This window comes from Thermobia domestica, chromosome 11 (assembly GCF_964235325.1).
Source record: "Thermobia domestica chromosome 11, izTheDome1.hap1.1, whole genome shotgun sequence".
NCBI lineage: Eukaryota > Metazoa > Arthropoda > Insecta > Zygentoma > Lepismatidae > Thermobia > Thermobia domestica.
This window is the reverse complement of record NC_137464.1, coordinates 217706355-217720908: the sequence shown is the minus strand read 5'-3', so window position 1 is coordinate 217720908 and position 14554 is coordinate 217706355. Positions and strand designations below refer to the sequence as shown.

Below are 14554 nucleotides of genomic sequence, written 5' to 3'. Positions count from 1 at the left end.
AAATAAATATGTCGTTGTTATTCTTATAATATTGCATAAATCACTTCCATGAGAATATCTACAACGGATAGTTTATTCTTGGGGTGAGGTCTACCAAAAAATATTTCATCAATAACTCTGTTATATGGCATAAGTTATTTCTTGTAGAAATGTTATACAAGGGGTACTTTACGTTTGGGGATGAGATTTCTTTTTGGTGAAGTTTTCCGAAAACTCCGTAGAGTTTTGTTCGTATTTGACAAAACATTTTCTTAATTGCAGCACAACATGACTTAGTTTAAGGAATTGGAGAGAGAAAGTTTAGTTCGGTGGACCTGTACCTTTCATTAAACTTTGATTCCCATTTGTAATCTTACTCGGGGAAACAAAAAAGTAACTTTTAATCTTGATCATGTGATTGAAGGCTTTCTTCTGGGAGACTATGAAACAATAATTTTGTTTTCGATATTGCAAATAGAAGAGTGTTACATCTCAAAAAATGGAAATTTTGAGTTATCATCGCTCAAAAGAGAATATAGAGAGAGGCTTTACGTGGTGATATTTTCACTTAAACGTAACTAAACAAATCAACCCGTAGATGGCAGAAATACTATTATTCCAGGGAGAGATTTTGATAGAATAAGAAACATTAAAAGTCATGTACCCACCAGCGCGTATTTTTGATATGTAAATCTTCCACCGGGTGTGCTATTAGTTTATCAGATTTTGAAATAGTTTAATATAGTTTTCTTTTTTATGTGGTTTATCGAGTTTTGATTTGTCGTTAACCTGAAATTTTTGAAAGTTGAAAATGATAAAAATTTTGCGTATTCTTATTAGGGATGGGCTGAACCGGTTTTTATAGAAACTGAAGACCCAACCGGTTTTTAATAGAGCATCGAACCGGTTTTGAAACCCCTCCGGTGCTTGGGGTCCCTGGTTCGATCCCAGCTCGCGCCGTTTGGACTTTGTGATGGACAAACAGTGTTCATAGGTTTTCTCGTTGTTCTCCCGTCTCCTTTAGCCTAACGGGCATAACCGTGGGACTTAAAACTCAAAGATTTCATTTCATTTCATTGGTTTTGAAACCCCTCCGGTGCTTGGGGTCCCTGGTTCGATCCCAGCTCGCGCCGTGTGGACTTTGTGGTGGGCAAACACAGTGTTCGTGGGTTTGCTCGGGGTTCTCCCGTTTCCTCCCACTTTTTTCATTCCACCATTTCATGCGTTTCTCATCATCACCATCTCCTTTAGCCTAACCGGCATAACTGTGGAACCTAAAACTCAAAATTTCATTTAAAAAAATGAATTATGAAAAATGAATTTCGAAGGCAGAATTTCATTTTTAAAAAATCTTAATCCCAATGTTCCACGTGACCACAGTTTGTTATTAATTTGTACCTTGGACTAATTAAAAAGCACTTTTAATTGATGGGGGCACCCTTAAGTCATTCCATGTCAAATGGACCAATGAAAAAACCTGACCATCTCTGATTTTGTTTATACTTGGTTGTCACGAAATAGCATCTAAGGTAGGAAAAACTGCAAAATTTGATTTTTATGTGTTGTACTTTCCAGTTAGAGCTTTCCGAAATATGGAAATTATAGTGAAAGTGTAAATAGTTTTCCTTGTAAGTTGTAGCGAAATTTTAGAATTAACTGTAATAGCTACTCATGTACCATACATTGTGATCCTATAACAAAACTTCTTGTGATGTGAAATGTGAAGTTATTCAAAATATGGGTTTTTGAAGGAAAAAAAGTTGTTATAATAATAATATGAATGACCCTGAAATTAAAAAATCGAAAGGTAATAATGTGACATGTCAAGTTAAAGCTCATTACAAAAGCTACAATTTGGTGCTTATTCCACTCTTCCACGTGAACTCTTTATGAGTATTTTGTGATTGCAGGTGTGCAAGAAATAGCAGTTTTAGCAATTTTTGTTTTTCATATTTCAGAAGGTTTTAACTGGAAACATGTACTTCATAAGAACCAAGTATGTATAAGATCAGAGATAGTTACGTTCAAAATGGGATAATAATAATAATAATAATAATAATAATGAAAATAATGAAGAAATACTTTATATGAAATGACCCTTCTACTTGTTTAGTTCAACTAGACAAATGTTCGTAATTGTCTAATTAGATCTACTCTTTATCATTAGTTGAACTGTTCTCGTTTTTGTTCTTTTCAGGTGTGTTGCTGCTGTTTTCGTAGCTGATTCGTTGGATTAGCTGTGCGATGTTGTCGGATGTTCCTTATTTGTTTCAGAAGGGCTGTGAATTTAGTTTCTAAACCTCGCTGCACAGCTGATATAAGACTTCCGTCATTATTTGATAAATCCTTTGAAGTGGTTCCTTGAAGTAGAATAAACATGTCAGGAAGTAAGTGTTGGCTAAAGTTCGATAGTTGAAAATAAATCCTTATATCGATAAGATATGTAGGCAATGTGAATAAAACGTGTGGGGCATATGAGCATGAAATTGCAAATAAGCATTACAAACTTCGTGATTTTGTCTGGGCTTAACTACAATAAAAGTGGAAATATTATTTCCTGAGTGGTGCGTCAATGAGTTATTTGAAAACGCTATTGTTTCAAAAAAATATTAGTGTTCTGTGTACAGTTCTCAGCAGACAAAAAGGCATACTAACCCACTTAATTTTGATTTTAAGTGTGGAAGAACTTTTTTTTCTTGACAGGAATAAATATGTAACTGTTCGATATTAATTAAATAGACCTGGTATATAGCACAAACGGTGAGTTGTGTAGTCGCTAACCTCTCGCCTTCGGTGCGAGCGGTCCCTGGTTCGATTCCTGATGGGGACACTCGGTCGAAAAAGTATAAAAAGCTTTTTCACGTCAGCTACCCTATATGGAGTTTTCCTGGGATTTCTTCATTCACACCAGGCAAATGCCAGAGTGGTACCTAACCTACAGTACCCAGGCCACTTCCTTCCCCAGTCCTTTCTACCTTACCTCTCCCCAAATAGTGTGCTCGCCGAGGAACGTCATCCCTCATACGTGACGGGCTAAATAGCCGTAGATCCCGAAAGCTCAGAAGTCTAAATCCTAAAATGCTAAACACAAACGGTGAGATTTCTGAAATATTGTAGGAAAGGACAACTCGACGACGCACCACATAGGTGACAATAATGCATTCTTTTGTGTTAAAATGCATTCTTTGATGTTTTAAGATAACACATATTAAAAGTAATGTCAGTGTGCATATTATAATATTAATAGAAAGGATGGGTTTAACTTGCCGAATGTGTTTAGTGGTTATCTGTTAACGGTTTCGGCAACTGCTGTTACCATCGTCTAATTAAGAACTTCTTATAGCTAAGAAATGTGACGCTCTCCTGGTTCATTTTTAATGTATTCCATTCACTGTAAACTTGTAAGGATCGTATCAATAAAGGAGCTTACTTTTACTCCCCCAAATTATTATATGTTGTTTTAAAAATTACATTTATCGTCTAATTTTCCATTAATAACTATCAGTATTGTCAAGACTAAGTTAATGAAAGCTTTTATTAGGGACAAGATTATAGAGATTAAATTATTTACACTCATAAATTAAAACATTCCTGCTTCACAAAAAGCACGTCTTCAATTTTTATTCTTTTCCTTCAGCAGTTGGTAGCAACTGAGGTTTTTATTGATGATATTCCAAATTTTGTTCACGGTATCCGTGTGTAACAAAGTTTAAATCTTTTATGAATCACTTGTTACAAAGTATTTTTCACGAACCATACCATAACATGTTGTTTACGTCAGTCAGCTGCTTCTACTCCAGTCAATCGAGATCTCTAACATTAGCTAGTGTTAGACGACTTATGACCTATGCTGTATTATTATTATTATTGGTGCCTTCCATTTCAACTCAGGCAAAAAAATATAAAATTGTACCATCACCATCTCAAATATTGTTGAAACTTTTTTTATAGCAACTAGACATGTTTTTAAGAGACCCATATTTTTTTGTTTTGTCGAAAAAAAAAAATTCCCGCCAAGTAATGGGCCACCAAAGACGGGGAGTACAAGTTATGTATTGTAGAAGACATGGAAAATGGTCAACTTTGGAGCCTCACCATTCGGCTATGGAGACAGGTAGAGTTATAATTCTTGTTGTGGTATGTACATAGGGATATAAATAAACTATATTTTATTATAGTTTGGTTTGCGCATGCGTATCTTTTTGTACAAAAATTAACAAATGAACGTCAATTTATCTGAAAAGTCGAAGTTTGCGAATTTTTTTCGAGCACTTCCGGTTCGAATTTTAAAATTCTGTTTTCGCGGTTGATAAGACCTGGTTACCTGCTTTCCGAAAAAAATTTGTATCGCTTGTGTGTGCAACCGTTTAGTCGCAAAAAATTCGAGAAATTGTAAAATTTTCAAAAATCGCCATTTTTGGGCGCCATTTTCTCGAAAACACCATCTTTTAAAATTCTGAAATTTTGTCAGATGGTTCAACTTTACATGAATAATAAACACACCAAATACCATTCTCGACCAATGCTTCATGAATTAACTGCAGCCTTTTAAAGTTATCGAAGTTTCGTTAACTTTGATGTCACAGTTAGCAACACTGCAAACAATAAAAGTGCAATGATTTGATTATGTTTGTGGTTGACATTCATTAAATGAAGAATAAAAGGTTTTCTTGACTGTTCTTTTCCATCATTTTGATCAAGAAGGCTCTCTGAAATAGTAAAATGAGCCTCCCCCTACTCCTCCGTTTTGTTAAACCGAAATAATCTGAGGTGGAAATTACGATTACGAAACGCACAAATTTCAAGTTCACTTACTTAAAATGGTCTTCGGAAACAAAATTTCCCTGATTTTATTATTATTATTATTATTATTTTACATGGACCAATCATTTGCTTGGTTGGTGTCTTCGCTAAGAGCATGTAACCGTGCAGGTGCTCCAATAGGTGTTGGCTCACTCACAACTCGTCCAGGAGTGGATCAAGGGGAAGAATTTTTTATATATATATATAAATAAAACCGATTTCAGAGTTTGGAGCTCTTAAAAGTACCTCTAAGTAGCAGTATTACTCCCCCCCCTTCCAGAAGTCCGTCCTGGATCCGCCCCTGCGTAGCACATTGTCGATAGTCACAAATGCTGAAGGTCCATGTAGAATCATAAACAGCACTTCAACTTCACGTAATTCATGATTTATTCATAATATTTCTGCTACGCACCACTGGTTATCATACATGTAACAAGAGTTCCTTTTTGCAGATTTCATAAATCTACACTTTGAATTGCAGAAGTTCGATTTTGGGGGAAGCATGAAGTTAGTTCATGGTGACCCATTACTGCCATAAAAACTTCGCCATTTTCCGAAAGCCAAAGATGACTTCGTTGAATACCAGTTACCGGTCGCATACTTTCCCTTTTTTTATTCCGAAAGTCGTCGAATTCAGTTCCAGGCAACAAAACGATATTAATACCCGGAGTTTGTACTTGCACTATACTCACGAATTCTTCTGTGGTTTTAGTGGGGGCGCGGTGGCTCAGTGGTAGAGCGTTCACCTCCGGTGCTTGGGGTCCCTGGTTCGATCCTAGCTCGCGCCGTGTGGGCTTTGTAGTGGACAAACACTGTGCTCGTGGGTTTTCTCGGGGTTATCCCGTTTCCTCCCACTTTCTGCATTCCACCATTTCATTCATTTCTTATAATCACAGTCTTTAGCCTAACCGGCATAAACGTGGGACGTAAAACTTAGATTTCATTTCATTTTCTTCTTCTGCGGTTTTAATACTGTGTATCTGTTTTTGCTTAAGGTTATGCCGCGTTGCCACATTCTTTACACCTCCCCCCTCAATACCGTCGCAGAAACCGGTTTCATGGCCGGTTTCACTGCAAAACCACTGCTTTATCGGACCTGTCTGCATATCAAACATCTGAAAGCGATTTTTAAAGTGGGATGCAACACCATCAGAAATCACTGACACGGTTTGGAAAATTGTAGACACTAATTTCACGTATTCAAACCTTTTTCTATAAAATATATTTTCGCTTTTCTTCGAGTATTTTTAGAATCTTGTCTATGGCTATGAGTACATGAGCTGAATCGTGTGTTTTATCGTCGTTTATTACAACAAAACTGCCAGTTGTTTCATATTCCGGTGATAACTCTGAATTTCACTTTGAAGATAAACAGTCCAGTTTTCACCGAAGTCCACATGAAGTAAAATAGAATTTGTATATTAAAATTTTATACGGTGCTTTGGATGATGGAAAAAAACAGTCAAGAAAACCTTTTATTCTTCATTTAATGAATGTCAACCACAAACATCATCAAATCATTGCACTTTTATTGTTTGCAGTGTTGCTAACTGTGACATCAAAGTTAACGAAACTTCGATAACTTTAAAAGGCTGCAGTTAATTCATGAAGCATTGGTCGAAAATGGTATTTGGTGTGTTTATTATTCATGTAAAGTTGAACCATCTGACAAAATTTCAGAATTTTAAAAGATGGTGTTTTCGAGAAAATGGCGCCCAAAAATGGCGATTTTTGAAAATTTTACAATTTCTCGAATTTTTTGCGACTAAACGGTTGCACACACAAGCGATACAAATTTTTTTTCGGAAAGCGGGTAACCAGGTCTTACCAACCGCGAAAACAGAATTTTAAAATTCGAACCGGAAGTGCTCAAAAAAAATTCGCAAACTTCGACTTTTCAGATAAATTGACGTTCATTTGTTAATTTTTGTACAAAAAGATACGCATGCGCAAACCAAACTATAATAAAATATAGTTTATTTATATCCCTATGCACATACCACAACAAGAATTATAACTCTACCTGTCTCCATAGCCGAATGGTGAGGCTCCAAAGTTGACCATTTTCTATGTCTTCTACAATTCATAAATTGTACTCCCCGTCTTTGATGGCCCATTACTTGACGGGAAAATTTTTTTCGACAAAACAAAAAAAATATGGGTCTCTTAAAAACATGTCTAGTTGCTATAAAAAAAAAGTTTCAACAATATCTGAGATGGTGATGGTACATGCTCTGCCTGAATTGAAATGGAAGGCACCTATTATTATTATTATTATAGAAGGAATAAATTTTTACTTCATAAACGTGAATAAGTGACTTGGATGGGAATCTCCTCTTAAATTCTTGAGGACATCACTGCTCTTACAATAACCGTATCCTGATTAATCTTCAGTTACATTACATTTTTTTTTTAAATAATGTTTTTAATCGTATTTAACATGTTATCTTTGCAGGACAGAGGCCTAAACTATCGAAGTTAACAGTCCCGAAGGAGGCAGCACCAGTGTGAGTTTTCTTTACTTTTAGTTATTTTGTTTACTTCGAAAACGCGATCAAGAAACGTTTTTTTTAAAATATATTTTTTGTGTATTTGCGGTTATGGTAGCGGCTGTGAGGTTTTCTGAAGTTTCACCGTGTATCTATTGAACATATAGTAAAGTACTTGGTACTTTATATACAGGATGTTACAAAAAATGTATCACAATATTTTGAGAATAAATTCCTCACATCAAAATAAGAAATAAGTTCATATGGACCTGTGCTCAAAAGTCAATAGTTTTCGAGTTATAGGGTGCCGAAAACGTGAAACAAGGGAACTTGAAAAGTTCGTAGCTCCAAGAACGCTCCAAATATTCATGTTTAAAAGTGCTCTAGTACTTGCACACCAATTTTGAGAGAGGGAGGTGCAGAGTGATTAAGTACTCTGAAACAGCCTCCTAAAAATGATTGAACAAGTACCGAAGGTTCTGAAAGATGGATATTTGGATAGTTCCTCAGTATGACTCGACTACGATCGGTGTTATAGTAGTGGAACTATGACCTTTAAAGTTAATTTTTTCACGTTTTCGGCGCCTTATGACTACGAAACTCTGCACGTCCAACCACAGGTCAATAAGAACTTTTTTTCTTATTTTGATGTGACGAGTCTATTGCCAAAATATTGTGACAAATTTTTGTAACACCTTGTATAAGACGTAGACCTACAGCTTAACGTGAAACCGTAATGTGTCAAGGTTGTCTCGTTCTCGATTGATTTTAAATCCAAGTAGTGATTCTGAATATGTCCTAGTGCATGATATTCTATATTCTTAGGAGATATCGTGGATCATATTTTTTAATCGGAAGGGAGGGGAAGCAGTTATCCATCGCACATTAGGAGGCTAAATTCACCGCCCATTTGTGGGTGATTGTAATTCCAAACATTGGGGTTACGGAAAAGCTGAAGAAAATATGCATAATACTGTATCAAAACCGAATGAGTTTTACGAAACTTATAGTGAAAGAAAAAAATCGGAGGGAAAGAGATGATGGATATTTTACTTCATTCTTCGCTGATTTTAATTCTATACAGAGAAAAAGATTGGGGAGCCTAAAAGAAAATGTTCGGCATGTTGGTGTAAAATCGCATATATTTCTTCATGAAAATTATTATGGATCACTTGTTCATTGTCGGCAGGTTTTGTCAAGCTATGGAGCTGATCAGAATGACGTAAAGAAATTATATCTATGTTTTGTCGTAATCGGATAATTTTCACGTCTTTTATATTGGAAAACTTGTTTTTCTCGTATATGTTTCCTTTGCTGATAGGGAGCCAAGTGTAATTAAAGTTCGGATAACGTTACGACTTTTACCGTGGAACAGACGTACTAACACACAAATGCCGATCGATAGGAACCCTACCTCTATTAATAATAATAATAATAATATTAATAATAACTCCTTGCTCTATTGTGTCTGTGTACTGAAGAAAAGTGTTTATAGGGTAAGACACACGACTTTGCTCCTCCATGAAAATTAGCTTCATTAGCAAAGTAAAAAGTAGCCTTAGAAAGTTTATAACGAACTGTAGATTTCATAATTTAGTTGTGGATAATGGATAGGTAGTACCCGAATTTCGTAAACGTTCATTTTACGAGTTTTTTATCGTTGCGCGTCAGGGTTGGCTGGTTTAAACCAAGCTGGTTTAAACCAGCTGTTTTTTTCAAAAAAAAAAAAAAAAAAAAAAAAAACAATTGGTTTAAAACAAAAAACAAAAAAATGTTCGTAAAAGTGTAAGTGTTTGTAGAATCTTGATGAACACACATTTGTGGGTTATCACGTTTCACTCCCGTATATTATTCGTATTATATTCAGACCTAAATTCCCCATTCATTACTCAAAAAGATTGTACTACAAAAACAACTTCTTTTTACAAGTTTATTTTGTGATTTTTTTGTAGTTGTTATTATTGTTATGTAATTGCAATCGAAGAAAAATTCTAAATATTGTTTCGTTTCAATGTTTACTATTGATAAAATACATCGAAAATGCCGTACTTTTTGTGTGTGTGGGGGGGGGGGGGTCATACAGACCCCACGAGAGGCATTTAGTAAAATAAGTATCTTTGGTATCTATTTATGTATAAATGAGTTCGAGCCAAAGTGGACTCAAATAATTCGTATCTTTATTCACTTTTCTTATTGATATGCAGATTAAGTCGGCGCATTTCTTTAATTTGGACCAATAAAAGTCGTTGTTGACTAACTTGAACTAAATTAGTTCTTCTGTACTCCGTAGTACTTTGAAATTGTTCATATGTAATTCTGTGTAATGGTTTCACTTGTGCAACTGTTTATCTTTTTGTCCTTCTGAAATGACTCTTGACAGTTATATTAAGAAGCATGTAAAGATCAGTATAAAGTTTTTTTTAATAATCAGGATTCCTTCGTGAGTGAGTCGGCAGACGTATCGCATTTGTGGCCAATTAGTCCTGGTTCTGAGTTCAAATGGGGGACAATTTCTCTCGGATGTAACTCGAGAAGCGGTTTTTATTCCGCTTTAAGCTTATGTGACCCCTTTCAGTATAACCCGGTTGTTGCATAATAACATCAAGGCGAAACAAACTTATTTCTGTCCATATATGATATGAATATATAGAGCAAATCATTTAAACCATAAAAACCTGGTTTAAACAAACAAAAAAAAAAAAAAAAAAAAAAAAAACTGGTTTAAACCAAAAAAAAACTTTTTTTTAAAAAATAAAAACCATGGTTTTTGCCAACCCTGTTGCGCGTAAATGTGGGGATCAATTTTCTGTTGCTTCGTTTTCTTTGAACTCTAATGGTGTTGGTGATCGAAAGTTGTGACGAAGTATTATACTCATTTGTTAATTACTCTCATATCCTTAACACTGTATGAGCACTACCATATCGTCGTCTGAGATTCAATACCGCGTAAGTAACATTTCATCAATTTTACAGGCGAGACAAAAAAACTATTTAAAAACTAGCTTTAGCCTCAAACAATACGGCAGTGGTTCTCAAACTTTCCGATAACGTAGACCCGTGTTCAGTCGGAAAGTGATATGCGAACCCCCTTGCTATACTATCTGAAATTTCATATGGTATTAAAAAAAATATACTGATTAGAATTACTACTGACAAGAAAAATAATGCAATAAGTAATTTATTCAAAAGATACATGATTGTTTCGTAGTGAACGAAATTTAAATTGAAAATACAGTATCTTTCAAGACTATTTTTTTAAAAAAGGAAACCTATTTGATAAACAATGTTCTCAAATGTGGGGTCACTAATGTGATCAATGACATTCTTTCCGTTTTTCCATAATTGCATTGAAATCTGCAATAAGTTTTGTCACCATCAACCTTCGATCCGATTCCACATTAAGATGATGTCGCTTTAAGGTTTTAATACTTCAAAGAGCAGAAAAGGTCTGCTCACATAAGTGGTACGGAAAGGCACCTAATAATGCAATGCTTTTTTAGACAACTCCTCATCCTCACAGGGCTGAAATTTATTAAAGGAGGAAAACATTTAAATTTACAAACGTAGGTATAATTTCTAATTGCTTTCTTTTTAGTAACTGAAAAATAATTCTTGCATAACAACTGTGAGTTCCATTTTATTACAACACATTTCAATTTTTAGGCGTCGCGGATCCCCTGGCTAGATCTCGCGGACCCCTCTTTGAGAACTACTGCAATACATATTTTAGGGAATAACAGCCATTTTCGTGATATAAATATACTACTCAACCAGAGTGTCCTTCATCCTATGCTGATTCTAATAGTATCAAAAACTCAAATTCGCCAAAAATGGAGATACGCCGTATTGAATCTCAGACTACGATATACAGTACCAATACTATAAAAGTGTTAATGTTGAAATACTAGGCTATAAGTTATCGGTTGTTAAATTATTGTAGTTTATATATAGTCATTTTTAAAAGTCCGAGAACACTACTTATTTTTTTCAGAATTTTCAAAATAAAATACACAGTATCCATACAAATCCCTGTTTGTTGGGTTTGTTTTGCAAAATAAACATCATTAATCACATAAGGAAACTCAAATAAACGTCCGGTTTGTATTGAAACAAATTTATTGAGGAAATTTGCGTTGATGGAAGTGCCAACCTTTAGCCTTGATATGAGCTTATATATCCTGGGCATTTATGTGATCAATGTATTCAGTCTTTGCGATTCCAATGGCTTTGAAGACCTTCCCATAGATCTTCATTATTCGTTGGCATGTGTTCACGAACTGTTAACGTGAAGTTCATCCCACAAGAGCTCGATCGGTGACAAATTCTGAGACAGTGGCGGCTCTTCTGTTTTTGTGATAATATGAGTTTCTTCTTTGTTTTGCAGATAATTACTTCATAACTTGAGAGAATATTTGGGACCGTTATCTTGTTGTAGTACGAAGTTCGGGTCCAAAATCATTGTTCCTAATGGACTTGCGTACCTCACTTAAATGTTGTGATACACGTTTTTCTCCATTATTCTATTGATTTCAACCAAACCATCAACTTGATTAGCTGTAAAACATCCCCACATAGTGACACTCCTTTTCCGTGTTTTATTGTGGGAATTACGTATCAAGATGAAAGCATCTGTTCCGTTTGCTTGTAGTTCTAATGAACTTGTGCTTACGAGAAGGTATTATTTCTGGACGATGAGCTTTTTTCCGCGCAATATTTACACCAATTTATGGCTGTCTTTTCAAGAGTCCGACATATTGCCTTTACTGATATCTGCAACCACTGAATGATTTTTCGCACAAAAAAAAAAAAAGCACTCTTCTCAAAATAACAACTTCAGCACACGATTTACACTTAGTTCAGTTTTACTTCTGCTTTTTATTATGGTACTTCCACGTTCTTTGTACTGATTTACTAATTCACTCAAATGAAAGCAACACAGTCGCATGCAGCAAGTTCACACCCAACTTTGCCTATATACGACACGAATAGAATACACACAACTGCTCGTTTTAATGAACAGACAACTAGTGATAAGGATTCGTACAAACAAGGCTGGGTGTCGTTAAAACGATGCAATGCATCACCAGGCAAAGCGTGACGTAAGTTGTCTGTTATTTATGTGTCGACTGGAAAGTAGTTTTCCTTAATAAATGTGTCCCAATGTAAGCTGAAACATGCATTCCTGTATCCTTATGTGAACAACGTTAATTTTACAAAACAAGACCAGTAAATACGCTTTCGTATAAATGCAGTGTCTTTTATTTGGAAAAGTCTGAAAACTCGAAGTGTACTCAATTTTTGAAGTGGACTTTAACATAATAAATTTAGTTATAATTGTAGAACTTAAAAATATGATCAAATTAGAGGTTATACTATATAATAAAAAAAAAAAAAAAAAAAAATTAAGTCATCTTGTAGGTCAGCTTTGTCCAACGCTTTCCGCTCATAGATTCCGTGCTGAAGTACGATTCTGAAAGACTGCAAAGTATCTACGGCTCCTAAAGCGTCGTCATTCACTCAAAATATTTTCAGCCAGAACTATTTAGATATAGGCGGAAGTCAGAGGGTGCCAAATCTCCTGAACATGGTAGATATTCCAACAATTCGTATTCCGGATCTCCAGTTTTCCCATTGCCGAAGTACCTTGTCCTGCTCTGATGATTTTTTAAAATTATTATTTTGGCTTCTTGTCACGTATTTTCACTAACTTTAAATGGATTTCCGTAGGCTATAAACCTTCTAGAACATAGACTTATATGACGACACTGTATTTCAGTTTATTCATTTGAACGAAACATAGTCAGTGAGGGTAATTATGAGACTCTGCTTATGGAGACTAATTATGAGACGCCTCTGACTGATCTTCAACCACTGTATGGTAAATACTAATTAAGAACACGGGCATTTAGTAACATCCTTCACAATGCTCTGTCTACATTTTTAAGTTTCAGTTTACAAAAGTTTGAATGTACCTTTTTTTTTTAAACAAACTCATTCAAAAAGATTGTTCCGAAATTTGAAATCTTGCCATTAACTTTGATATCTATTAGTGCAGTAATATCACAGTCGTAAAACCAATGGGTGTTGGTGGAAGCCTGGTAGGTCAGCAGTTATAGGTTAAGTTGAATTTATCCCTTGAGCTTTCGTTTCAGAGTTACAAATATTTTTGTTGTGTTATCTCATTTTGCTTATATGTATGGAGTGTAATTATGAGACGCATGTTAGATGTTAGATTAATGTATTTCAGCAATAACTGGGACCTGTCTCTGCATCCTAGTTTGTTAAGTTTCGAAAAAGCTCTATTCTGTAGGTCAGGTAGTCCTATAATCTTGCTTCTTAATAACTTCGAAAATTCTAGACTACATTATTTTGTTGAAAATAGCCTAGGCTGCATAACAATATACTAAAACATAAAGAAATAGAAGTAGCCTAAGTTGTTTTTAGTGAACAGTCTAGAACTTTGTCTAAATTTGTTCATGAGCCTGTTTTGTAACCTGAAACTATCTAATATAGGCTATTAGCCTATAGGCATATTATAATAAACTCCAAAGATGTTAGAGTAACATCAGTAGTTATTTCCACTTTCTTTGTTGGTTATTTTCTTCTAACTCCAAATATCTATATATCTGTATATAATAAACACAAAATAACTAAGACTTCTTTGTCTCACATTGGACTCCTTCATATGACCCGGTGTCTTATAATTACCCTTTTGGAGAAAAATTATGAAACAGCACAAATTTGACATTTACTCAACTTATGATATGACAGAAAATTTCTTGGTAGCAAATTGTTACTTAATTGGCGCCATAAACTGCTGCCTAGGTTAACTGCTTTCAGAACTAACGTAAGCTGAGTAAGTTGTGAAATCTGTCTCATAATTACGCTCACTGACTCTACACAACACATGCATTTTCTATGGCAAAACTGTTCGGTTGATCAAATTGACACTTGATTTACGTTATTTAAAAATATGTACCAACATAAAAATTTTATTGATATTAATCCCATCTTTGTGCCGGAAACCTTTCACCTTGCCCACGCGTGGGAATAGTTATGGTAATTTTTTGTAAATAATAATAATTTAAAGATGTAGTCCTTCTTTTACAGTACACCTCCAAGAAATTTGGACAAACAAACAACAATCACAATCGAAGAGAAAACTTTTGTTGTCGAAGCTGATAAGTTGGAGAAGATCTGCGATCTCGGCCGTGGAGCGTATGGTGTTGTAGAGAAAATGCGTCATGTACCCAGTGATACCATAATGGCTGTGAAGGTGTGTA

The 14554-nt window shown here is 35.0% G+C and overlaps 1 protein-coding gene across 1 annotated transcript in view; it reads left to right on the top strand.

Annotated features, from left to right (window-relative positions):
• Positions 1–14554, top strand: part of lic (dual specificity mitogen-activated protein kinase kinase lic) — a 49548-nt gene that overhangs the window by 6304 nt on the left and 28690 nt on the right. The window contains exons 2-4 of the mRNA XM_081731634.1: positions 2177–2366; positions 7238–7289; positions 14382–14547. Coding sequence (XP_081587760.1) covers positions 2357–2366; positions 7238–7289; positions 14382–14547 — 228 coding nt within the window. The 5' untranslated portion in view covers positions 2177–2356. The remainder of the gene's footprint in view (positions 1–2176; positions 2367–7237; positions 7290–14381; positions 14548–14554) is intronic.